At 39.3% G+C, this 25,810-nt stretch overlaps 1 protein-coding gene across 1 annotated transcript in view; it reads right to left on the bottom strand.

Annotated features, from left to right (window-relative positions):
* Nucleotides 1–25,810, bottom strand: part of LOC126259418 (integrin-linked protein kinase) — a 59,200-nt gene that overhangs the window by 14,889 nt on the left and 18,501 nt on the right. Inside the window, exons 4-8 of the mRNA XM_049956198.1 lie at nucleotides 18,202–18,282; nucleotides 15,057–15,252; nucleotides 14,692–14,935; nucleotides 12,979–13,078; nucleotides 6,668–6,798 (exon numbers count right to left, since the gene is read on the bottom strand). Of these exons, the coding sequence (XP_049812155.1) occupies nucleotides 6,668–6,798; nucleotides 12,979–13,078; nucleotides 14,692–14,935; nucleotides 15,057–15,252; nucleotides 18,202–18,282 (752 nt within the window). The remainder of the gene's footprint in view (nucleotides 1–6,667; nucleotides 6,799–12,978; nucleotides 13,079–14,691; nucleotides 14,936–15,056; nucleotides 15,253–18,201; nucleotides 18,283–25,810) is intronic.

The raw sequence follows: 25,810 nt of genomic DNA, 5'->3' as shown, positions 1-25,810 counted from the left end.
CCGAGCACTTCACCCAAGTAGAAAAATGCCTAAAAATAGGAGACAGCAACAACCATCAGCTGGAAATGTATTTCTTCCATTCATCCATAACATCACGGATCGCATTGGCAAAGTACTAGCCAAGTTTCAGGTGGAGACTATTTTCAGACCTACTAAGAAAATTAGTGAATGCCTAAGATCAACAAAAGATGCTCGTCACCCCCTAGCCACCCCAGGGGTGTATAAAATTCCGTTTAGTTGTGACAGGGTTTACATAGGAACTACAAAAAGAAGCATCAATACACGGTTGACGGAGCACAAAAGAAACTGTCGCTTGGGACATATCGACAAATCGGCAGTAGCGGAACATGGTTTTAAGGATGGAGATCACGAAATAAAATTTGGTGAGACAAGCGTGCTAGCAAGGATGTCGCATTATTATACACGTATGTATAGAGAGGCAATTGAAATCCACAAACATCAATACAATTTTAATCGTAAAGAAGAAGGATTAAAATTGGACAAGATATGGCGGTCAACGTTGCATCAATCACGTGACAATCGATTGCCTGCAATCGAGAAAACAGACGATAGCCAGAGATAGCTACACATCGACGCCACGTGACGTGCGGTGGCGCCCTCTATGATCTCCATATAAGCGGCGGCCCCAGCTCCTAGCAGCCAGTTGTCGACTCATCTCGGAAGATGCTCTCCGTAGTTGAGAACGAAACGTCAGGGAGAAGAAGTTCTACAGATCGACTATGGTAACTTAGCCCGGAAGTGTTTACTGATGATGACGCCGGCCGTGAAAGCCTACATGGGATGACATACTTTAGTACTTCGTGCACTAAGTGCTGGACATCCATGAATCTGGCACCATAGATTCCTCTTAGTCTGCAGAGGAAAATCTTCTAGCATCCGTAGAAGATGGTCTGTTAGTAGGCTGCAATACTTGTGCGTGTTCAGTGTTCTGACTTTGAAAAACGGGCCTTTGAGCTGATGGTTCACTATCTCACATTGCATGCTTACACTCCATTAATGCTGACGTTCCACTTGATGAAACCAACAGACCAATAATGCATCATTTGGCGATGATTGGTAAATGTGGCTTCATCATTAAACAAGATATATGTAACATTTAGAATATCCTGTCTTAACACCCACATGCAGAAGTTAACACGATTCTCATAATCATTTCCATGCAGCTCTTGATGGGCTTCGTGTCCATCTTGGCCACAATAATGTGTTCACTATGCTGTTTGTAGTAGCTTACCCACACTCCTATTTTTTTATTCATAAAAGAAGTAAGTTCAAAAATGTTCAGGGAAATTTAGATATACATAAATACAGGTCACTGAGGAATGATATAAACAGAAAGTGCTCGAAAGCTAAGAAGAAATGGCTGCATGAAAAATGTGAAGAAATTGAAAAAGAAATGATTGTTGCAAGGACTGACTCAGCACACAGGAAAGTCAAAACATCCTTCAGTGAAATTAAAAGCAAGGGTGCTACCATTAAAAGTGCAACGGGAATTCCACAGTGAAATGCAGAGGAGAGAGCGAATAGGTGGAAAGAGTACATTAAAGGCTTCTATGAGGGGAAGATTTGTCCGATGTGATAGAAGAAGAAACAGGAGTTGATTTAGAAGAGATAGGGGATCCAGTATTGGAATCACAATCTAAAAGAACTCTGGAGGACTTAAGATCAAATAATACAGGAGGGATAGATAACATTCTAGCAGCATTTCTAAAATCATTGGGGGAAGTGGCAACAAAATGACTATTCACATTAGTGAGTAGAATGTATGAATGTGGCAACATACCATCTGACTTTCAGAAAAATATCATCCACACAATTCCGAAGACTGCAAGAGCTGACAAATGTGAGAATTATCACACAATCGGCTTAACAGTTCATGCATCCAAGTTACTGACAGGAATAATATACAAAAAAATGGAAAAGAACATTGAGGATGTGTTAGATGATGATCAGTTTGGTTTTAGGAAAGGTAAAGGCACCAGAGAGGCAATTCTGACATTGTGGTTGACAATGGAAGCAAGGCTAAAGAAAAATCAAGACAAGTTCATAGGATTTATTGACCTGGAAAAAGCGTTCAACAATATAAAATGGTGGAAGATATTCAAAACTCTGAGAAAAACAGGGAATAATAAAAATGGACGACCAAGAATGAAGTGCTCAGATTAAAAAGGTTGTAAAGCAGGGGTGTAGTCCTTCGCTGTTACTGTTCGATCTGTACTTCAAAGAAGCAATGATGGAAATAAAGAAAGGTTTAGGAGTGGGGTTAAAATTCAAGGTGGAAGGATATCAATGATACAATTCATTGATGACATTGTTAACCTGACTGAAAGTGAAGAACTACATGATCTGCTGAATGGAGTGAACAGTCTAATGAGTACAGAATATGGATTGAGAGCAAATTGAACAAGGACGAAAGTAATGACAAGTAGCAAAAATGAGAACAGCGAGAAACTTAACATTGGGATTGATGTCCATGAAGTAGATGACTGAAGGAATTCTACTACCTAGGCAGCACAATAACCAATCCTGGACAGAGCAAGGAAGACATCAAAGGCAGACTACCACTGGCTAAAGGGGCATTCCTGGTCAAGAGAAGTCTACTAGTATCAAAAATAGACCATAATTTGAAGAAGAAATTTTGAGAATGTACGTTCGGAGCACAGCACTGCATGGTAGTGAAACATGGACTGTGGGAAAACTGGAACAGATGAGAATCGAAGTATTTGAGATGTGGTGCTACAGACTAATGTTGAAAATTATGTGGACTGGTAAGGTAAGGAATGAGGAAGTTCTGTGCAGAATTAGAGGAAAGGAATATGAGGAAAACACTGACACGGAGGAGGGATAGGGTGATAGGACATCTGTTAAGACATCGGGGAAGGACTTCCATTGTACTACAGGGAGCTGTAGAGGGCAAAAGCTGTGCAGTAAGACAGAGATTGGAATACATCATCCAGAAAATAATTGAGGACATAGGTTGCAAGTTCTACTTTTGAGATGAAGAGGTTGGCACAGGAGAGGAATTCATGGCAAGTAGCATCAAACCAGTGAGAAGAGGGACATTCTTCTGTTCCAGAATCCATTTGAGTGTAAACTTGGTGATATACTAGTTGAGATACAGTCGGAGCTTATTGATTTGCTAGCAAAGGACTTGTTGAGAAGAACAGAGATGGAAAACTGAATTTTACCACTGCTTATGTGATGCTGAGTTTCCAAAACAGAAGAAATTTGCTGTTGTTATGGCATCAGTATTCAAGAGCAACTTATGTCTGTGAGCAAACATTTAAAAAAATGAACGTGAAGTCAGCACACAGAATGAGATTGAGTGATGAACATTTGAAAGGAACTCTCTTGATTGGATGCAGCAAAACTGAACAAAACAATTGAAGATATGTTGAGAGCCACATGTTGGTTTCACAAATCTCACTAACAGTTTCCTACTGCTTAGATTGATAGATTCGGAAATGTGCACACTAGGTCTGGTGTAACTATTTTTTGTTAACTTCGCATTCTTTACTAACTTTTCTGTAAGGAAATATGTTGGTTGTTGTTGTCTTTTGTGCAATCCCTACCACTCACTCATTGTTAACACAGAATGCTGAACTTAGTTTCTAGTCTTTTTCCATGGAGCTTTTATTCTGGCCTGTAAGTACTGTACTGAATAATGATGTGACTCTCACCTGTCATTTTGTCAATCATCCAACTCACCGTGAAGAAAGTTCGGTTATCTCTGAGTTAGAGTAATAACTCTTTTCAATATGCTATACTAGCAGGAAATGGTGAACTACAATTCTCAATTTTTACTTCACAAAATAAATGATAATATTTAAGAATTTCTCTTTTTGTGTAGTCATGTTTTGTCTATGGCATTAACTAAAAATAGTAACTTTTGAATATAAACAATTTCCTCTTCATTTTGGATGCTGCCTTTAAAATGACACACCAATTGGTGATTTTACATGTGACTGCTTTACAAGGCCTAAAAACCTCGAAATTCTGATAATGGGTAAGTAATTAGCATATTGGAGCTCAACACTCTATTTAAGGAAAAAATAGTTTCGTTCCCTGAGATACATTAAAAAGGGATTTTACTACGCAATGTTATTTTTTTTCTCTGTGAGCTGTAACTCCCCTAACACATTTATCTTTAGTTTCCTTTAAACTTGCTCTATATAAAGATTAAATAACATGGGGGGGAGGGGGTTAGACCACAAAACTTACTCACTCCCTTCTCTACTGCAGCCAATCTTTCATGCCCACTGAATCTTATAACTACAGCATGGCTTTTGTACAAGTTTTAGATAACCTTTCACACTCTGTATTTTATCCCAAGTACCTCCAGAAAATCAATCAGTGCATTCCAGTCAATAGCTACAAAACCTATTTCTAAATCTACAAATGTTATAAATACAGATACGGGGTCTGCTTTTCTTCAACCTATCTTAGAGGATAAATCTTATGATCACCACTGCCTCATGTATACCAACATTTCTACAGAATGCAAACTGATCCTCCCCCATGTCGGTTTCTTCTAGAGTTAAGTTATGTTAGTATTTTGCCACATGACTTATTAACAGTATAATGAATGGCATATTCCTATCATATTCCATGTAAGACCACAAGCTGCTGTCTTCATGTTAATACAGTGCCACATTTAATGGTTAAATAACCCCAACCCAAAGATTAAAAAAAAAAGATCTCTGTCAAGATACGCAAGTCTCGTTGCCATACATTGGAAGAACTACCTATCACTGAATATTGTGTGGCTACCAAGTCATCTGACAATCCAGTTTCAAGGATCATAAAAGCTGGCCAGAGCATGTCCGTTCCTGCACAAAAACTGTTTACTAGGGATAGTTTTTACCACGAGATCAGTCGTCAGTATTCTTTGGAGTTCTATTGTTAGATGCAAAACGCAAATCCCACTGGATTCTGATCCTGTCTAGACTCTGCAAGAATCTTCTTTACTTCTGGTCAACGTGGCAGCACATAAATGAAAGTCTCAGGGCAAAATGGATTCTCTCTGGCAACTGATAATGACGACTCCTTATGAAATTATGTCCAGAATGTATCACAGCAATCTTCTCTACCACCATGACAGGCAATGATCTTATTTGTGTTGGCTCTATTTGCAGAGTTCCAAGTTTCTGAAATCATCCAACACTTATTCACCTCTCTGCTGCATTCCCCAAACAAATTCTGAGGTGGACAAGGACATTCAAGACTCCCTACAAACAAATTCTAAGGTGGACATAGACATTCACGACTGCAACACAAAAATTTCTCACATTCTTTCTTAGCAACTTTAGATCAATGCCAATAGCTGGGAAGATCCTGGTGGAACTGCTGCTTGGTTGCCATCTCTTGACTATGTGGCCACACCCAAGGTCACACTTAAGATGCTGCAACATGCCATAAACAGCAAAGTGGACACATTCATACAGCGGATATCCAGATTTGGCCCCTGGCACCACTGTAAGACATCTGGGGTATCATCTGTACCAAGTGGTGACAAATTGTTTCTACTTCCACAGGTGTTAGAACAAGCTGTCTCTCAACAACAACAACAACAACAACAACAAATGAGTTCACTAACCTACAACCTCTTCCATAGGCTGCAGTAACATGAATTCTTCAGCTCTTCATAGTTGCTATGGGCTAACTCCACAACATTTTGTTCATTCCTCCTAGCAGCAGTAGGCACTTGCACCTGCCTACAATCTCCACTCTACGCCATTACATGGGCTCCTGCCCCTGGCAATGCAGCAATCTCCTACACACTGTCTTTGCTCCATGTCATTCTCCATAGATGGCAGACCCAGCAAATCAGGAAACACTGTCCCTGGAAATTTTGCAGTCTGTACTGTCTCCAGCCACGATGAACACTGAGATGTCACACTGTCCTGAGTTGTACTCTCAAGGTTCCCCAACACTGTCATCAGCACAAGACAAATCAGTTCAGGATAGAAGAGATGTAATATCTGATGGCAATACCCACAGCAAAGAGATCAAGAATGATAGCAATGAGGCTGTAAGCTGTGTTCTAAGTGTGCCGTAGTATCCCAGGAGGGTGATTATAGAGGCCAATCCAATCATCTCCAGAATGGCTTAAGACGCTACATGGGGTATTGAAGCAGCACGGACACCTCTATGGTATCCTATGTCCAGAATTACTAATGTTGACGATAGATCTATTATGAAGACTTTGGCTGTGGACTTGTATTGTGTTTGGTTTTTTTATCTGTCTTTACATGCTATTCTGTTAATGAAAGCAAGCAGGTGTAAAATTGGTTTTGTAAAGCATATTCGTGTCAATTACATGCTTCCACAAATAAGAAGCAATTATTTTCATTTTAATAAAAAGTATTCGTGGTTCAGAACACAAACACAGCATCTGTAACTACAAGTACAAACAGAAAAATCTAATCACAAGAAGAACAAGCTATGATGTTTCAATTTTGAAGATAACATTAAATTACTGGAGAGCCAAACAGAATTCTCTCTTTTTCCTTGTAAGTTATGCCTCCAAAACAGCTATGATCAATAACATAACATTTTGTCACAAAACAAAATCGTAGGATCCAGTACTTGGCAATTCTGCATTGTGTTATTTGAAGGAAGTTAGTAACATTTGTCAGAACCATCTTACCTTCATACCCACTTCCATTGGTGAGTAATCCGCAAATGGCACTTCCCGAGTTGCTAACTCCCACAGTAAAATTGCATAGCTCCACATATCACAAGCCTCCCAGTTTCTTTCACTTGGTTTCTTCTGCAGTGCTGAAAAATGCAATGTGTTTTTAAACATACAGGGATAGCTGTTACAAATTCTTAAAAAAAAACACCTACAAACTTAACCCTTTAAATGCTCTGGATGTGTTAATGCGCATGCCTTTGTACATGTCCCTGTGTGCTCTGAACGTGTTTACGCGTGCCACCGGTCCTTCTCCCTGGTACTCTGAACGTGTCTACGTGTAAACACGTTCGTTCGGAGTACCTGGTAGAAGGACTAGTGGCACGCATAACCACGTTCAGAGCACACAGGGACAGGTACAAAGGTGCACACGTTAACACGTCCAGAGCAGTTAAAGGGTTAATAAAGCATTTGAACCTTAGCCTCTTTACAAGAAGTGCAGGGAGAACATTGTACTGTACACTGTCAGTAAAGGAGCATTCTAACTCTGTAAACTGTGCTAGAAAAAATGATAATTACAAATAATTGAGCAATCTCTGCTGTTCTACTGTAGCAGAGCCACAACAGGACCCCTGAGCAACAAGAAGAAATGAGATAGATAGATAGATAGAGAGAGAGAGAGAGAGAGAGAGAGAGAGAGAGATTGAGATTTGATGAGATCTGTCGTGTCATAGTCTTCAAACAATCAGAAAATTAGTTTCAAGCAGCTCTCCATACTGGTCTATTCTGTGCAAGCCTCTTCATCTCTTCATAATTATCACAATCTACATACATTTGAACCTGCTTACTATATCCAATCCCTGGCCTCCCGCTACAATTTTTACCCCACACTTTCTATAGTCAAACAGAAAATTCCCTGATGCCTCAGGATGTGTCCATAAACCAAGCCCTTAATTTACTCAAATTGTGCCATGAATTTCTTTTTTCCTCAATTTGATTTCTCATGTGGTTATTCAATGACGTTTACACAGGTGATCTATCCCATATCACATCAGTTATATGAAAGTAACTGGGGCACCTTGTAAAATAATAATAATAATAATAATAATAAACACCAGGTATTACAGCAAGCATATTATTAAAGATCCCAATACCACAACAGATAAATGCAGACTTTGTAAACAACAAATAGAAACAGTAGATCACATCACAAGCGGATGTACAATACTAGCAAATACAGAATACCCCAGAAGACATGACAATGTCGCAAAAATAATACATCAACAGCTTGCCTTACAACATAAACTTTTAAAACAACAAGTTCCTACATACAAGTATGCACCACAAAATGTACTGGAGAATGATGAATACAAATTATACTGGAACAGAACCATTATAACAGATAAAACAACGCCACATAACAAACCTGACATCATACTCACCAATAAAAAGAAGAAATTAACACAACTAATCGAAATATCCATACCCAATACAACAAATATACAAAAGAAAACAGGAGAAAAAATTGAAAAATACATCCAACTGGCTGAGGAAGTCAAAGACATGTGGCATCAGGATAAAGTTGACATTATACCAATTATACTATCAACTACAGGAGTCATACCACACAATCTCCACCAGTACATCAATGCAATACAGCTACATCCAAACATATATATACAACTACAGAAATCCGTGATTATTGATACATGTTCAATTACCCGAAAGTTCCTAAATGCAATATAACACATACCGTACAGTTAATAGGAAGTGACGCTTGATCGAGGTCCGCGTCACTTTCCATTCTCAACCAGACTTAACGTCTGAGAAAGTAAAGAAATAATAATAATAATAATGAACACTTCCAGAAACCAAATCAAAAATTAAATTCATAGATGAAATTTCAGAACCATTCTTAGTTAAAACTGGAGTAAACAGTTTTAGACAAAGTAATGAAAGAATGGAAAATGGAACTAAGGAACCAAAACTTTTGGAAGCCAATCAAACTAGGAAGAGGTCAAGGAAAACTGAATGTTCCATACTTAGTGTTTGCAGATGACTTGGTGATTCTAACTGACAGTGAAGACACAGCAGTAAAACAAGTCGAGACCCTCAAAGAATGTGCAGAGAAGCTTGCCCTGAAGATCTCAGTTTGAGAAGACTGAATTCATGTTAGGTATTCCAAAACAAATTATGGTGAAATCAACAGAGTCAAACACTTTAAGTACCTCGGTCAAATTATTGAACCAACAGAATTTGAAAAAATAGCACAAAAAACAGATTGCAGAAAATCAAGAAAGTGTCTGGATTTGTTTCATATTTGTATAACAAAAAATGCTTGTCAAAAGGCACTAAAATCAGACACTACAACACAATAATCAAACTGACAGTTGCATATGCAAGTGAAACACTGTCATTGAATTGAAAACTAGATTTACAAGAAACTAAGAAAGTTGTTGTTGTTGTTGTTGTTGTGGTGGTCTTCAGTCCTGAGACTGGTTTGATGCAGCTCTCCATGCTACTCTATCCTGTGCAAGCTTCTTCATCTCCCAGTACCTACTGCAGCCTACATCCTTCTGAATCTGCTTAGTGTATTCAACTCTTGGTCTCCCTCTACGATTTTTACCCTCCACACTGCCCTCCAGTACTAAATTGGTGATCCCTTGATGCCTCAGAACATTGTCCTACCAACCGATCCCTTCTCCTAGTCAAGTTGTGCCACAAACTCCTCTTCTCCCCAATTCTATTCAATACCTCCTCATTAGTTATGTGATCTACCCATCTAATCTTCAGCATTCTTCTGTAGCACCACATTTCGAAAGCTTCTATTCTCTTCTTGTCTAAACTATTTATCACCCATGTCGAAGTTGAGAGGATATAATACGTAGACTGGCTGTGTGTGTGTGAGTGACCCGCTTGGGCAGCGCAAGGATAGTACTGAGCACTTACAGCAGGATAACCGGCCTTGCTCAGCAGTAATTTTATTTACAAGGCACTGCATAGAATTATGATTAAAATTCAGAGAACAACATCAGATAAAAGAATGGTTTTGGTTCCATCTCTGGAGTAAACTTTCACTTATCAATTTTGCTTCTGAGCGTTTCTGAAGAAGAGAATTTTGTTAACAATGAGTACAGATTTAAGTGTCAGGAAGTCGTTTCTGAAAGTATTTCTATGGAGTGTAGCCAATAACAGATCATAATGTTGAAGCTGTGAAGAAAATTGTTTTTGGAAAAACATTGAACTACTGTAAGAAAGTTGCTGACGATGATGGCATATTGATTGGCTCGTGTCATGCAATTTCTTCAGATGTTTTGGGCATGAGACGTGTGTCAGCGAAGTTTATTCCAAAAATTCTCAATTTTGATCAGAAAAACTGTCAATGAGCACCACTCAGCAGCTCTTGAATGACGTCAATGATGATCCTGGTTTGCTCAAAAGCATCATAACTGGTGACAAAACATGGGGTTATGGTTACGACATCGAAGCCAAAGCCTATTCATTCCAATGGAAGCATCCCGAAGGGCCCGCCAAGTTTGATCAAATGTCGAAGTTTTGTTCACTGTTTTTTTCAATTGCCGTTGTGTAGTGCATAACAAATTTTTGCCTCAAGGTCGTACGGTTAATAAGGAGTATTACCTTGACGTTATGCGCCGTCTGCGAGAAGCAATATGCAAAAACATCTGGAATTGTGGAAAAACAGTTCATGGCTTTTGCATCATGAACTGTATCTGTTCATTCATCATTGCTTGTGAGAGATTTTTTGGCCATAAACAACACGACAATCATGTCTCAGCCACCATATTCACCGGATTTGGCCCTTTGCGACTTTTTCCTGCTCCCAAAATTGAAGAGACCTATTAAAGGACGAAGATTTCCTACAATTGAGGAAATAAAATCTGCATTGCTGGAAGTACTCAAGGCTGTACCAGAAACTGCTTATGAGAAGTGTTTTGAGGATTGGAAGAAGCGTTGGCATAAGTGTATTGTATCTGAGGGGAATTACTTTGAAGGGGACAAAATGAATATTGATCAATAAATAAATATTTTTTCATAAAAATATAAAGTAACCTTACTTATTGAACATACCTCATATACTGATGAATGTCCTTAGTATATTGATCAACAAATGAGTTTCAGACCTAGTCCTCCGCATGTGATCTAAATAGATTTTGCAAAACTGAAAGACGACAGACACACAGTCAGCAAGGATTTAGAGAACATCCTTCTTGTGAAACACAACTGGCTCTTTGCACACACGAAGTGCTGAGTGCTATTGACAAGGGATTTCAAATTTATTCTGTATTTTTAGATTTCCAGAACACTTTTGACACTGTATCACATACTCAACTTGTGATGAAATTGTATGCTTACAGAAAATCATCTCAGCTATGTGACTGGATTTGTGATTTCCTGTCAGAGAGGTCACAGTTTGTAGTAACTGATGGAAAGTCATCGAGTGAAACAGAAGTGATTTCTAGCATTCCCCAAGCATGCGTTATAGACCCTCTGCTCTTCCTTATCTATATAAATGATTTAGAAGACAATCTGATCAGCCATCTTAGGTTGTTTGCAGATGATGATGATGTTGTTTATCATCTAGGAAAGTTATCAGGAGATCAAAACAAACTGCAAAACAATTTTGAAAAGTTATCTGTATTGTGCAAAAACTGCCAATTGACCCCAAATAATTAAAAGTGTGAGGTCATCCACATGAGTGCTGAAAGGAAACTGTTAAATTTTGGTTACACAATAAATCATCAGATCTAAAGGCTGTACATTAAACTAAATATTAGGAATTTCAATTGCGAACAACTTTAATTGGAAAGAACACATAGAAAATGCTGTGGGGAAGGCAACCCAATGACTGAGTTTTATTGGCACAACACTTAGAAAATGCAACATCTCTACTAAAGAGACTGCCTACATTACGTTTGTCTGTCCTCTTTTGGAGTACTGCTACACGGTCTGGGGTCCTTGCCAGATAGGATTACCGGAGTACATCGGGAAAGTTGAAAGAAGAGAAGCATGTTTTGTATTATCGCAAAACAGGGTAGAGAGTGTTACTAACATGATACAGGATCTGGGATGGATATCATTAAAACAACAGGTATTTCTTGTTGTGATGGAATCTTCTCACAAAATTTCAATCACTAACTTTCTCCTCTGAATGCATAAATATTTTGTTGGTGCTGACCTACATATAGAGAAACGATCATCATCATAAAGGAAGGGAAATCAGAGCTCACACAGAAAGATACCGGTGTTTGTTTTTTCTGCGCTCTATTTGAGATTAGAATAATAGATTAGAATAATTATTGTGAAGGTGGTTCGATGAACCCTCTGCCAGGCAGTTAAAGTGTGATTTGCAAAGTATCCATGTAGATGTAGATGAACAGCTGACTGAAACTTTCTTTTGGGGAGCTGAGGATGGGGGATTTAATTCCAAGAGCTGTACAAAAATGCATTTAAACATACAAAACTATTCTTAGGTTTTGGGACTGTAATTCCTTTCTCAGAGAGAGAAGAGGGATATGCTGGGGAAGGCCAGAAAAGCAGAGCACATCAGACTCGACGTCAAGAGAGAACCACTTGTGGTGATGTAGGTCCCTATCAACCTACATAAATATATTATTTCATTACATTTGGCTGATTTATTAAAAGTGTGGAGACTGTTTCCTGGAAAGTTTTTTATGCTTATTCATACTGTCAACTCAAGACAGTGGGAGAAGGAGGGGGGATATGAAGGTGATGGCAAGGTGTATGGAGGGGCTGGCTGTGAGGATGACATGTAGATGAGTTTGTGAAGGAAGAAAGAGAAAAAAGGGGGGGGGGAGCAAGAGGAGGAGGAGGAGGAGGAGGAGGAGAAAAATGAGTTGGGGCACTCTTTGAGTTCTTTCCTTCATATCCGTAGTTATGCCCGTGACCTAAGATCTTTCCTCACATAGATTCAATAGTCAAGTCTCTGAGCAACCACACAACTCAATGGAAAAAAAAGTCTGAAATACCTGCAAAAATGATTTGTCAGTGAAGTGAAATGCATATTGACAATCACTAGCTTCTCATGACACTCATACAAATCATCACCTTTGGAGAATTTCTGTTTTTGAACTAAACCATAGTACAACTTGAATTTTCATCTCCACTTATCTTCTACACACATCATCTTCTCGATGCAGCACACCAGTAGAGTAATGAAGTGATCTCTTATAGTCCAGAAGAAGATTTAAGATGATTAACTCATCAACTTTGGGAAAAATATATTGAAAATTATCCAACTCCCTCTGCTCTATTGAGAGACAGTATGTAAAAAATAATAAACATACCTTCAGGAGACATCCAAGCTGGGTAGTAAACTCTACCCTTCTCTTGAAATGAGAACTTCGCATCAGCCATATTAATTCGTGCAGTCAGATCATCATCTATCTGTAAATGTAAGAGAATGTAACTGCATTACTCCATTATAAATATATACATAATATAGAACAAACATTTTCAGATAATAACCATATTTAAGCCATGATTTCAAATATGTACTATTGATAAAGATTTGGTAAGTCTCCATAGGAAACAAAAAGGTGAGTTTTTCTGAGATTATAAGCTACCTTTGACCTGTAAGGTGATGAAAACAGATAGAATGCCTGCAAAAATTATTTGTCTGTGAAGTGAAATGCATATTGACAATCACTAGCTTCTCATGACACTCATACCCATCATTACCTTTGCAGAATTTCTGTTTTTGAAATGTATTTTCATAACAGTGAAGCCGCTCTTACAGTCCATAGATTTACAACCCTTAATTTGTCTAAAACATCCTTTTCTTCCTCTTTCACACTTACTTAATTTATTTTAATGTCAAGCACTGCCAGCATGGAGGATGTGGATCATATCTGAGGTTTGTTTTGAAATTTTTATGTTTAAGCATTGTGTTTGATGCCAAATTTGAAAATTTATATTTTCTAATCGGCTGAAATCAATTAAGCTTAGCTAATGCAACAGATATTATCCATTTCTAAACCTGAACAAAATTGTTTGTTCGTCTCTCCAACAATAAAATGAAAATTTGACAACCTAAATCATTCTTACAAGTTGGCTCTACAGCTTCCATACTTTTCTAACAAATTAAATCATTTTAAATAGGACTGTGGTGGTCTGTATTGATATTTTGAACACTGCTCAGAAAAGTACCAAATAAATGTAACGCAGAAATGCTGGGTGTGACTCATGTGATGAATGTTGTTTCAATGAACAAAGTATTCAGAGTTTTATTTTAAATATAGCAGAACTAATGACTTAATTTTAAGCATTGCATTTAAAATATTAATTACTTGTGTAGAATCTCTATTAATACTTGAAATATTCTCTTGTCTTTTTATTACAAGTGCCCATCCTATTCTAATACAGTATGACTTTTCTTGGGAATGCAAACTTCAAACTATGGGTAATATTTTAAATTGTGTAACTCGTTGTTTCAGAGGAGGCTGAAGAAGCCCTCCAGTGGCTCAGAAATCTCCAATGAACTATTTGACTGTACTGTGTATATCTGACCTCTTTAGTAGACCTTTTCAAACTTAAGTCTCACACATTCACGATATTCTGTGCTTTTTCAGTTCATATGTGCTACCTGCTTGCAGCGTGTACAGTGTGTTTTCCTATCTATTTCATATTTTTTTTCTTATATGATATTCCCCATCACTACTCAGTTTCTTACTCTCATTTTTAATCAGTTTCTTCATCCGAACTATTATCTTTTGACCATTTGTTTCCCCATTTTTAAATTTTCTCAAATGTTATGACGGGGTAATGTGTAACAAATAAAGTGTTTAATAGGAATAAGGCAACGAGTGGGAACACAATTGAACTGTATGTCTGTCTGATGAGGTAGAAGTGACCAATTTTAAACAAGACACATTTACTTACCACTCTCCTTTCAGAGTATTTATTCTCTTTTTGCCTTTTTATCTTTGCTCTACTGTCAGTAATTGGAAAAATGGAAAGAGTTATCACAATGATTCCTTTTTGAAAAAAGGCTCACTTACCATAACATGACGACTATTCAGATGGTACTGAGGGATAATACGTTCCAAGCTGTGCAGAAATGCCATTCCTCGTGCAACATCCAAGGCAAATCGAATTGCTTGTGCTGTATCCACTACTATACCAGTACCTTCATGAAGAAGTGTATACAGGGATCCCCAAGGCATATACTGACTAATAACAACCAAGTTTGGTGGGGAATTGCAACAACCAACTACTGGTAGTACATTTGGATGGGAGAATATCCTATAAGAAAAACAAAACTTCTGTAAATAAATAACAGAGTGTAACTAATACTTTATAAAACTAAATACTTGTCCCAAGGCATGGAGAAACTTCCAACTTTTTTAAAGCATTATATTCATACCGTAATTTTGGAAACTCTTCATTGAAATCTCTCGAAATTCGAGATGTACATTCTCGAATAGCTAGAATTTTTGCCACAATTTCATTCTTCTGCCAGCGGCCACGCCAAGTCTCTCCAGATGGTGAAGTTGCTATTTTTGTATGCAGTGCCAAGTCTGCAATATTGATGCCCTTGTGACGAGATAGAGTAGCATCTCCTGTTGGTAAAAGTTAATGTCAGTACCAATGTTAAAGATAAAATACAAGTATTGCTACATGAGAACATGAACACTGGTCACTATAATTAAAAGATACTGTGAAATGAACAATACAGTTTATGTAATCTTGAGAGTGAAAAATGCATCAGAAAGGAATGTTAGTAGAGAATGAAATACACACATCAAAAAAAGTTTTGCATCATCCTAGTTCCCAGTACTCCTGAAGATAGACATTGACTGTGGATATTGTACCACAGACACAGCCCCTTTGAGCGTTCAGAGATTTCCCTGAACTGCCCAAAGATGTAAACAACCACGCATGAGCAGCACCTATTAGACGGAGGGGGTCTCACAGCAGAGCAGTTCCAATCATTCCACCAGGAAGGAGATACACGGCTCGTGTTGTCGGTAGTTCAACCATGCCTGGACGGTCAATACCGCAGTTCGATCGTGTCCTCATTACTTTGTGCCAGGAAGGGCTTTCAACAAGGGAAGTGTCCAGGCGTCTCGAACTGAACCAAAGTGATGTTGTTCAGACATGGAGGAGATACAGAGACAGGAACTGTCAATGACATGCCTCGCTCAGGCCGCCCAATGGCTATTACTGCAGTGAGGGTTGGGTTGTTTTGGGGAGGAGACCAGACAGCGAGGTCATTGGTCTCATCGGATTAGGGAAGGACAGGGAAGGAAGTCGGCCGTGCCCTTTCAAAGGAACCATCCCGGCATTTGCCTGAAGCGATTTAGGGAAATCGCGGAAAACCTAAATGAGGATGGCCGGACGCGGGATTGAACCGTCGTCCTCCCGAATGCGAGTCCAGTGTGCTAGCCACTGCGCCACCTCGCTCGGTATTATTGCAGTGAATCACCGCTACGTACAAATTATGGCTTGGAAGAACCTTAACAGCAACGCCACCATGTTGAATAATGCTTTTCGTGCAGCCATAGGACGTCATGTTACGACCCAAACGGTGTGCAATCAGCTGCATGATGCGCAACTTTACTCTCAATGTCCATGGTGAGGTCCATCTTTGCAACCACAATACCATGTAGCACGGTACAGATGGGCCCAACAACATGCCGAATGGACAGCTCAGGATTGCATCACGTTCTCTTCACCGATTTGTGCTGCATATGCCTTCAACGTTGGAGACGTGATTCGAGGCAACCCAGTCAGGCTGAGTGCCTTAGACACACTGTCCAGCGAGTACAGCAAGGTGGATGTTCCCTGCTGTTTTGGGGTGGCATTATGTGGGGCTGACGTACGCCGCTGGTGGTCATGGAAGGCACCATAATGGCTGTACGATACGTGAATGCCATCCTCTGACCGATAGTGCAACCGTATCGGCAGCATACTGGTGAGGCATTCGTCTTCATGGATGACGATTCGCGCCCCCATTGTGTGCTTCTTGTGAATGACTTCCTTCAGGACAATGAAATCGCTCGACTAGAGTGGCCAGCATGTTTTCCAAACACGAACATGCCTGTGATAGATTGAAGAGGGCTGTTTATGAACGACGTACCCATCAACCACTCCAAAGGATCTACTTCGAATCGCCATTGAGGAGTGGGACAATCTGGACCAACAGTGCCTTGATGAACTTATGGATAGTATGCCATGATGAATACAGGCATGCATCATTGCAAGAAGACATGCTACTGGGTATTAGAGGTACCGGTGTGTACAACATTCTGGACCACCACTTCTGAAGGTCTTGCTGAATGGTGGTACAAAATGCAATGTGTAGTTTTCATGAGCAATAAAAAGGGCAGAAATAATGTTTATTTTGATCTGTATTCCAGTTTTCTGTACAGGTTCTGGAACTCTCGGAACTGAGGTGATGCAAAACCTTTTTTTATGTGTGTATATTTTGAGGAAAAATAGTTTCTCTTCTGGTGCCCTAGTATCCCTAAATATGGGTGTCAGTAGCTAAGAAAACATTGATTTTTAAAAGATCTGACAAGTCATTTTGATTATATCACTGCATAAAGTATAGTGCACAACACACTATAAACATGACTCAGGGCACACACATATAATGGTGAATACAGAAGAACAGCAAATAAAAGGAAAAGAAAAACATGATCAAAACACAACAATGTTTTACAGTGCTCAAGGCACTATCAACATACCACACATACATTAATACAGAACATATAAGAACTATTGGTATTTTGTCGAAAACTGACATTCTGAGCCCATGGCTGTGTATAAAATAGAGGCTGATTCTTACGGAGGAGACAACAGTAACCAGCCACTTCTTACAACGTTATTTATTTATTTAAATAGCGCCGTTACCGGTTTCAAACTGAAATGTTGTTCTTCAGAAGGCTAGTTCATGTTAAGACACATTTTACATTAGCTTTCACTCTTTGTTTTCCCAAATGATGGAATTTACTCGGGGTGGTGGTGTCCTACAACTAAAACAAGATGTGAGACTATGTCTTTTTAGCTGCATGAGGCCCAATTACATTTAGAAAGACATTGTCTTGCATCTTGTTTTGGTTGTAGGATGCTACCACCTCAAGGAAATTTCATCACTTGGGAAAACAAAGAGTGAAAGCCTATGCAAAATGTATCTTAACATGAACTAGCAGTCTGAAGATGAATCTTTCAGTTCAAAGTCGGTAATGGCACTATTTAAACAAAGAAATGGCATTGCTGTTGTCTTCCCTGTAAGAGTCAACCTATATAAGAACTACTACTACAAAAAGAAACACCACACACACACACACACACACACACACACACACATACACACACACTTGAAAATAGAAGACTTCTTTAAAAGCTTGAACTACCAACTTCTAGACCTGACACAGTATTTCTTCTATCTGCAACATGCCCTACACACATTTCTGAAATATAGGGCACATTTTGACTAAATGTAACAGATTTGACAATCACTTATAACATTTAATGCAAGCCGAATTTCATTGAAATCTACTTACTACTTCTCGTTTTCAGTCCAAGCCAGCTTTGATCTTTGAAATTTATCTTCTTGAGGTCTTGGTTATTTTCCACGGCCAAATCTGGAGCAAATGAAATATTCTGATGATAATACACTGGTTAATTTTTTTAAACACGAATTTCTTTACACCATGTAAACAACTTGACAAAATATGTGTTAAGTTTTTAATAAGACGGTAAACCTCATTCTAACAACAATCATCAAGAAGAAAGAAGTTTTCAGCAGAAAAAAAACTGCATATCAAAATTACAGTTAAAGTCCCAGTAATCACAAATAAATAATGTAAATACCCACACCCTGTCATCAGATCGCCACATTGTGTACCGTGATTCATCACTCCACACAATGTTTTTCCACTGTTCAATCGTCCGATGTATACTCTCCTTACACCAAGCGAGGCGTTGTTCAGCATTTACCAGCTTGAGGTGCGGCTTATGAGCAGCCGCTTGACCATGAAATCCAAGATTTCTCACCTCCCGCCTAACTGGCATAGTACTTGCAGTGGATCCTGATGCAGTTTGGAATTCCTGTGTGACAGTCAGGATAGATGTCTGCCTAGTACACATTATGACGCTCTTCAACTATCGGCAGTGTCTGTTAATCAACAGATGAGGTCAGCCTGTACGCTTTTGTGCTGTATGTGTCCCTTCATGTTTCCACTTCACTATCACATTGGAAACAGTGCACCTAGGGATGTTTAGGAGTGTGGAAATCTCCATACAGATGTATGACACAAATGACAGCCAATCACCTGACCATCTTCAAAGTCCCTGAGTTCCGTGGAGCACCCCATTCTGCTCTCTCACCATGTCTAATGATTACTGAGGCCGCTGATATCGAGTACCTCCAGTAGGTGGCAGCACAATGCACTTAATATGAAAACTTATGTTTTTGGGGGTGTCCAGGTACTTTTGATCACATAGTGTATGTCAAAACAAAGGGTGTTTGACATTTGCCATGGTCAGCACATTCTCCAGATCTCTTAACTATTATAAGTATCTGTTATGGATTGTCTAGAGACTGGAATGCCACCACTTGCCAACCAAATTATCTGCTGGACTCTGACACAGAGCAGAAGCAGCCTGGAATGATTTACCCTTATCTACCATCCAAGCATAATCTGACTAAATGACCAGCCAGGTTAGGTAGGTGCCACTAGAGGTGGCTGTTCTGTGTGTTAAATTTTGCGTCACATATGCCCCAAATCATCTACAAACTTAAAAATTTAAAAATGTAGTTTTTCTACTGTATGTATATATTTCGTGGCATTCCAGCCTGAGACACTGGAGTTGGTCATGCGTGCATGCAATCTGCTTGCTTGTGCGTATGGCTGACGTGTCTCTCTTTTACTGATGAAGGCTGTGGCTGAAAGCTTTATGAAGTGTCTTTTAATTGTGCCTGGCTGCAGCTTAATGTGTCTTCCTTACAGTGAGCAACAATCTGTCTTTTGCTACTTTGTTTATAATGGAAGTGGACGGTTGGGGAAGTTAAACCTTCCATAATGCACATATAACATCACTAAAATGATTAGTAAAAGCTTACCATAAACAGAAAAAACCAGATCCACTAATGAATGTGTACCATCACTGGCACAGCTTAGTGGACATGTACAGTAACAGATTATTAATGGTTCGTCCAACAATGGTACCAGGCATGAATGTGTCATCAGTTGGTTATTGTTATGTTATACAGTAGTGCAGCTACAGTGGAATTAGTGAAGTTTTACAAACATCTTAGAGTGGAAGGGGAAACCTCAGATATAATTGTGTTTTCATGGACAGATAACAGTACAAGTCACTTATCAGCAAGGTTAAATCACTAAAATCTGGATGAAAGAGGGACTGCAACAACTACAAGTTTTTGAAGAGACATGAGAGTTTGAGTTGAATGGAATAATGAAATTAATACAACTTGTTACTGAAGAAAGCGAAATTAAGTACTATGTTTATGATGAAGAACTGTACGATATTCTGCAGGATGCTCATGTAATGACTCGTCATGGAGGATGTAACTGAATGATAAAATGGTTAAAATCAAAATACTGTAATATAACATTTAGAGATGTCTTGATTTATCTTGGCTTATGTGAGCCTTACTTACAAAAACCAAAATGTCACAAGAAAGGAACTATTGTGAAGCCCATGCTGTTTAAAGAATTAAACTCCAGGTGTCAAGTTAATCTCATTGACTTGCAATCACAACCAGATGGAGACAATAAATTCATAATTTATCAGGACATCTTTACCAAATTCATTGTCCTCAGGTCACTAAAGTCCAAACAGCTGATGAGGTATGCGATAACATTATTGACATTTTTACATTGTTAGGTACCTCTCAGTGTTGCAGGCAGACAATGGTTGAGAGTTTGTTAACAAAATAATGAGCAGCCCAAATTTAATATTGTGCATCATAAACCTTGACACAGCTAGAGCCACTGCAGTGTAGAGTGAGCAACTCAAGACCTAGAAGATATGCTGACTACATGGATATAAGAACACAACAGTGCAGAGGGGAGCCATGCACTAAGGTTTGTACAGTTAATGAAGAACAGTGCTGTATGTACATTTTGGAATTAAAGGTCCTCATACAGAGTGATATTTTAATGCCTTCAGAACATGGTTCGTCTTCATCAAGTTTACCTCCTGAAACACTGGCAGACAGTCACTCTGAAGGCAACTTTGAAAACATAATTAATCAAGTGAAAGTTAGCAGTGAGAAAGGAACTGAAAATTTGCAGGATAATGAACATGGTAAATTAAAGATCACAGCAGTTCTCCAGTGCAAGACGATAACACACCAACAGGAACAGCAGTTAAGAATAGAGGGAAGCATGTTCCAGACAACAATGAATACTGCCTGACTAGTTTAGACAAGTCAACTCATCCCATTTTTAAAAAAAGTAGAAATGAGGCATACAAGTGCTTCTGCAATAAACAAATTTTATATAATATGACTACATTTTCAAATTGTAGCTCAAAATATACAACTTTTGAAATATGTCTATGTTTTGTTACTGCAACCATAGTGCACAGTCCTACCTCTTGGCAACATAGGTATACCTTCATTAGTAATGATATACTGTCGCTAGTGGATGTGTTTTGTTTGGCAAAACTGGACTCAATAATCCACTTTCACAAAAAGGATATGTGAACGCACACCTTCACCAGTGATGCAACACCTTCCCTGAAACTTCCACTTCCACTCTAACACAAACATATGATAAGTAAACTTTCATTATCTGCTATCCTTCCTGATGCTGCTGTGTTAATGGTTGGTGGTATATTTAGCCAACCTTCACTTGCCAATGACTGTTTTCTCAATTATGGAACCCAAAATGCACATACATCTATTATGCTGCTGCTGTAACCACACATCAAAAGCTTCAACTGCTGCTTCACACTTTTTTTACCACTAGAACAGATACAAATTGTTTTGGAGATTTATATTTTTAAAAATTCAATTTATTCCCCAGCTTAACATACAACCTGAATACAATTTTCCTGTAATCATAAGTATGCTTTATTGCTCCTATGAGGGTGTGCTAAAACTAATGCCTTTCTATGTGTAAACTCTTGCAGATTTTTAAATAAAACAAATGCTGTTAACATTCGACACCTTTATTGACCATGTCTACATATTTATTTTTCGACATAGTCACCCTGGTGACAAACACATTTCTCCTAATGAAAACCAGTTTGTTAATAGTACCACCGTAGAATGTTTGACTTTGTTGACTTACCCCTCACCCCTGCTCACACCGCTTCACTGCTATCAACATGAAGTCCTCGATGTTCTTTAAGTTTTGGAAACAGATGAAAATCAGACGGGGCCAAGTTGGGCTGTGTGGAAGATAACCAATGACAGTGACTAAATGTGATGGATTGCTGCAAATGTTGTAACACTTGCGTGTGGTCTGGCATTGTCATGCTAAAGGAGAGGGTGCTCTACATGTCGACCAACTCTTCGAATCTGAAGTTCGTTTACAGCAAACTACTTTTCATGCACTGACATTGTTACATTACATATGGCCATGTTATGCACTACATTCCAGAGCCCTCTGGTGATAGCGACTACAAATATGTCTGTGAAAGAGGCTACAAACATGTCAACAGGAAGAATAAAGATGTAGAACATTAATAACAGTTGTTTCATTTGAAAAGTTTCAAAGCGTTTTCACATAAAATATTTGAAGGCATTACTTTTCAGCACACCCTTATATCTTCTTATCAAGTGGAACTGCTACATATTTTCATATTAATGTTGTGATCTCCCCATATATAACATTTGTAACCAGATAGATAAAAAATCTACTCCCCAAGTGGTTGCAAGAGAACATACATATAAAAAAAGGTTTTATTTATTGAAGCTTTTGGATTCCATGGCTCCTTCTTCCAGCAAAAGGCTGAAGGGGAAGGAAGAAGGGTGAAGGGAAAGAGACTGGAGAGGTTTAGGAAAAGGAGTAGAGTTAGGAAAAGTCACCCAGAACCCACTTCAGGAGAGATTACCAGACGGGATGAGAAGCAAAGACCGATTGTCGGGGACTGCACCAGATGAAATCTGAAAACCTGAGAACTTAAAGGTGGCAGACAGGATAATATGCTAGGCAGAGATTACTGCTAAAACACTGGGCATGGGTTAAGAGGAGTGAAAAGAAGTTAATAGTAATGAGAACCTAAGTACTTATATGTAAAAGAGGTGGGAGGGGGTCAGTGAAAAGCACAGAAATCAGAAAATGAAAGGTTTAGAAAACTAAAATTCAGTGAAGAAAGGATTAGTTACTGTGAAGAAATGCTGAGACAGAAGAAATTAATGTACATTAAGGCCAGGTGGGTGGCGAGAAGCAAGAAAAAGCTGTAGCGCCAGTTCCCATCTGCGGTGTTCTGAGAAACCAGTGTCTGGGAGAGGTATCCAGATGGCGCGTGTGGTGAGACAGGTGCTGAGGTCACGAGTGACTGTCTTGTTGTAGAGCATGCTCTGCAACTGAATACTGTGTGTTGCCGGTATGCACCCTCTGCCTATGCCCATTTAGTCTAACTGGTAACTTGGTGGTAGTCATGCCGATGTAAAAGGCCAAACAGTGTTTATATAATAGATGGTATACGACGTATTGTTTCACAAGTGACTCTCCCTTTGATAGTGTATGTTTTGCCAGTTGCAGGGCTGGTATAGGTGGTAGTTGGAGGGTGTTTAAGGCAAGTCTTGTAGCAGGGACAGTCACAGGGGAAGGAGACATAGGATAGGGAGATGGGTGCAGAAGGAGCATAGGCTCTGACAAGGATATTTTGGAGATTGGGAGAGTGACAAGAAGGTATTCCAGGTGTGGTGGGCAAGCTCTCAGACAGAAGGGATCTCATTTCAGGGCATGATTTTAGGAAGTCATAGTCTTGTCAAAATAGGTGATTAATACATTCAAGAGCAGGATAATATTTAGTGACAAGTGATCTGCTCCAAAGATATTTTTATGGAGAGATCATAAGTACTAGGACTGGATGTGATGGCCTGGGAAATCTGTTGTTTCTGAACTAGGCTGTTGGGGTAATTATGTCCAGTAAAGGCTGAGGTGAGAATGGTGGTGCATTGCTGTGAAGAGTCTGCATATATATATATAACAGAGGGAAACATTCCACGTGGAAAAAATATATCTAAAAAGAAAGATGATGAGACTTACCAAACAAAAGCGCTGGCAGGTCGATAGACACACAAACAAACACAAATATACACACAAAATTCAAGCTTTCGCAACAAACTGTTGCCTCATCAGGAAAGAGGGAAGGAGAGGGAAAGACGAAAGGATGTGGGTTTTAAGGGAGAGGGTAAGGAGTCATTCCAATCCCGGGAGCGGAAAGACTTACCTTAGGGGGAAAAAAGGACAGGTATACACTCGCACACACACACATATCCATCCACACATACAGGCACAAGCAGACATATATATATATATATATATATATATATATATATATATATATATATAAACAAACAAAGATGATGTGACTTACCAAACGAAAGCGCTGGCACGTCGACAGACACACAAACAAACACAAACATGTGTGTCTATCGACGTGCCAGCGCTTTCGTTGAGGTGTGTACTGGGCCTTCAGTGAGAATGATATCAACATCAAGGAAAGTGGCATGGGATTTAGAATAGGATCATGTGAAATTTAATTGGGATAAGATATTTAGAGATTCCAGGAAACAGGTCAGGCTCATCATGAGTCCATATGGCAAAGATGTCACCTATGTATCTAAACCAAACCAGGGGCTGAGGGCTTCTGGATCCCATGAAAGCCCACTCCATGCGACCTATGTAAAGGTTGTTGTATCTCTGCCCCTCAAAGGTGAAGCAGTCAGTGGTAAGTGTAAAATTGATTAAGGTGAGCAGGAAGGATTTCATAGGTTTAGAGACAGATGGGCATTGACTGAGGAAATGTTCAGCAGCAGACAAGACCTTGTACTTGGGGGTATATTGGTTTAGAGGGAGTTGACATCAGTGGCGACAAGCAAGGTATGTGGTGGGAGCGAGACTGGCACAGATTCCAGACAATCTAGGAAATGATTGGTGTCCTTAATCTAAGAGGGAAGTCTAAGTACTATGGGTTGCAGGTACCAATTAACTAAGGCAAATAAATGTTCAGTGGGTGCTTTGAAGCCAGCTACTATAGGAAGGCCAGGATGACTGGGTCCGTGGATCTTAGGAAGAAGGTAAAAGGTGGGAGTGCATGGTTTGGGTAGGTAAGAAGTTATATGGATTGAGAAGTTAGTTCTTGTAAGGGGCCAGAGGTTTTAAGGAGGGAGTGTAGGTCAATTCGAATTACAGGGATAGGATCTTGATGGCAGATGCTGTGTGCAAAAGTGTCACACGCCTCATTCTCCTGTCGGTCAAGTACCTTAGTGGTACAGATCCTTTGTCTGCTGGGAGGATAATGATGCAGTCACCAGCTTTTAGGGACCACATAACCTGGAGTTATGCAGAGGACAGGTTAGGATCATGTTGTAGGGCCCTGAGGAAGGACTGTGAATCAGTACTGAATTGAATGAATTCTTGGAAGGCTTGTCGGGATGATTTTGAGGTAGTAGTGGTGGATCAAGTTGGGATCGTGGTCGGAACTGTTCAAGGAGGGTTCAATATTAGGCTTGCTGTTGGAAAGGCTTTGGAACTGGGCTGAAAAGCGATATTTCCAGTTGATTTTATGTGTGAAGGAAAGCAAGTGCTTCACCAAAGCAGGATGATTAAATGCAGGTTTAGGGTTGAAAGTGAGACCTTTGGATAATACAAGTGATTCAGGAGGGGCAGATAAATGCAGGATTTTGTAGCAGGAGAGAAGTCTGATGGAGTGGAAATTCAGGGTGTACCTATACGTGGACAAGGAAAAAAAATTCCCGGATTTCCCGGTTAAAAATACACTTTCTCCCGGATGAAAATACACTTTTTCCGTGTTAAGTGACAGTATCCTTTTCCTTGGAACTGTAAAACTTATCAGTTATCGAGATTACAATGCGTTTTTGTAAGCCAGTCGTAGCTCAGTTTATCGAGATTGCAATGCGCTTTTGTAAGCCAATCATAGCTCATGTCATGTGATCTCGCAGCC

This window comes from Schistocerca nitens, chromosome 5, assembly GCF_023898315.1.
Source record: "Schistocerca nitens isolate TAMUIC-IGC-003100 chromosome 5, iqSchNite1.1, whole genome shotgun sequence".
Lineage (NCBI taxonomy): Eukaryota > Metazoa > Arthropoda > Insecta > Orthoptera > Acrididae > Schistocerca > Schistocerca nitens.
Note: the sequence above shows the minus strand (reverse complement) of the source record. Positions and strands in the feature narration are given on the sequence as shown.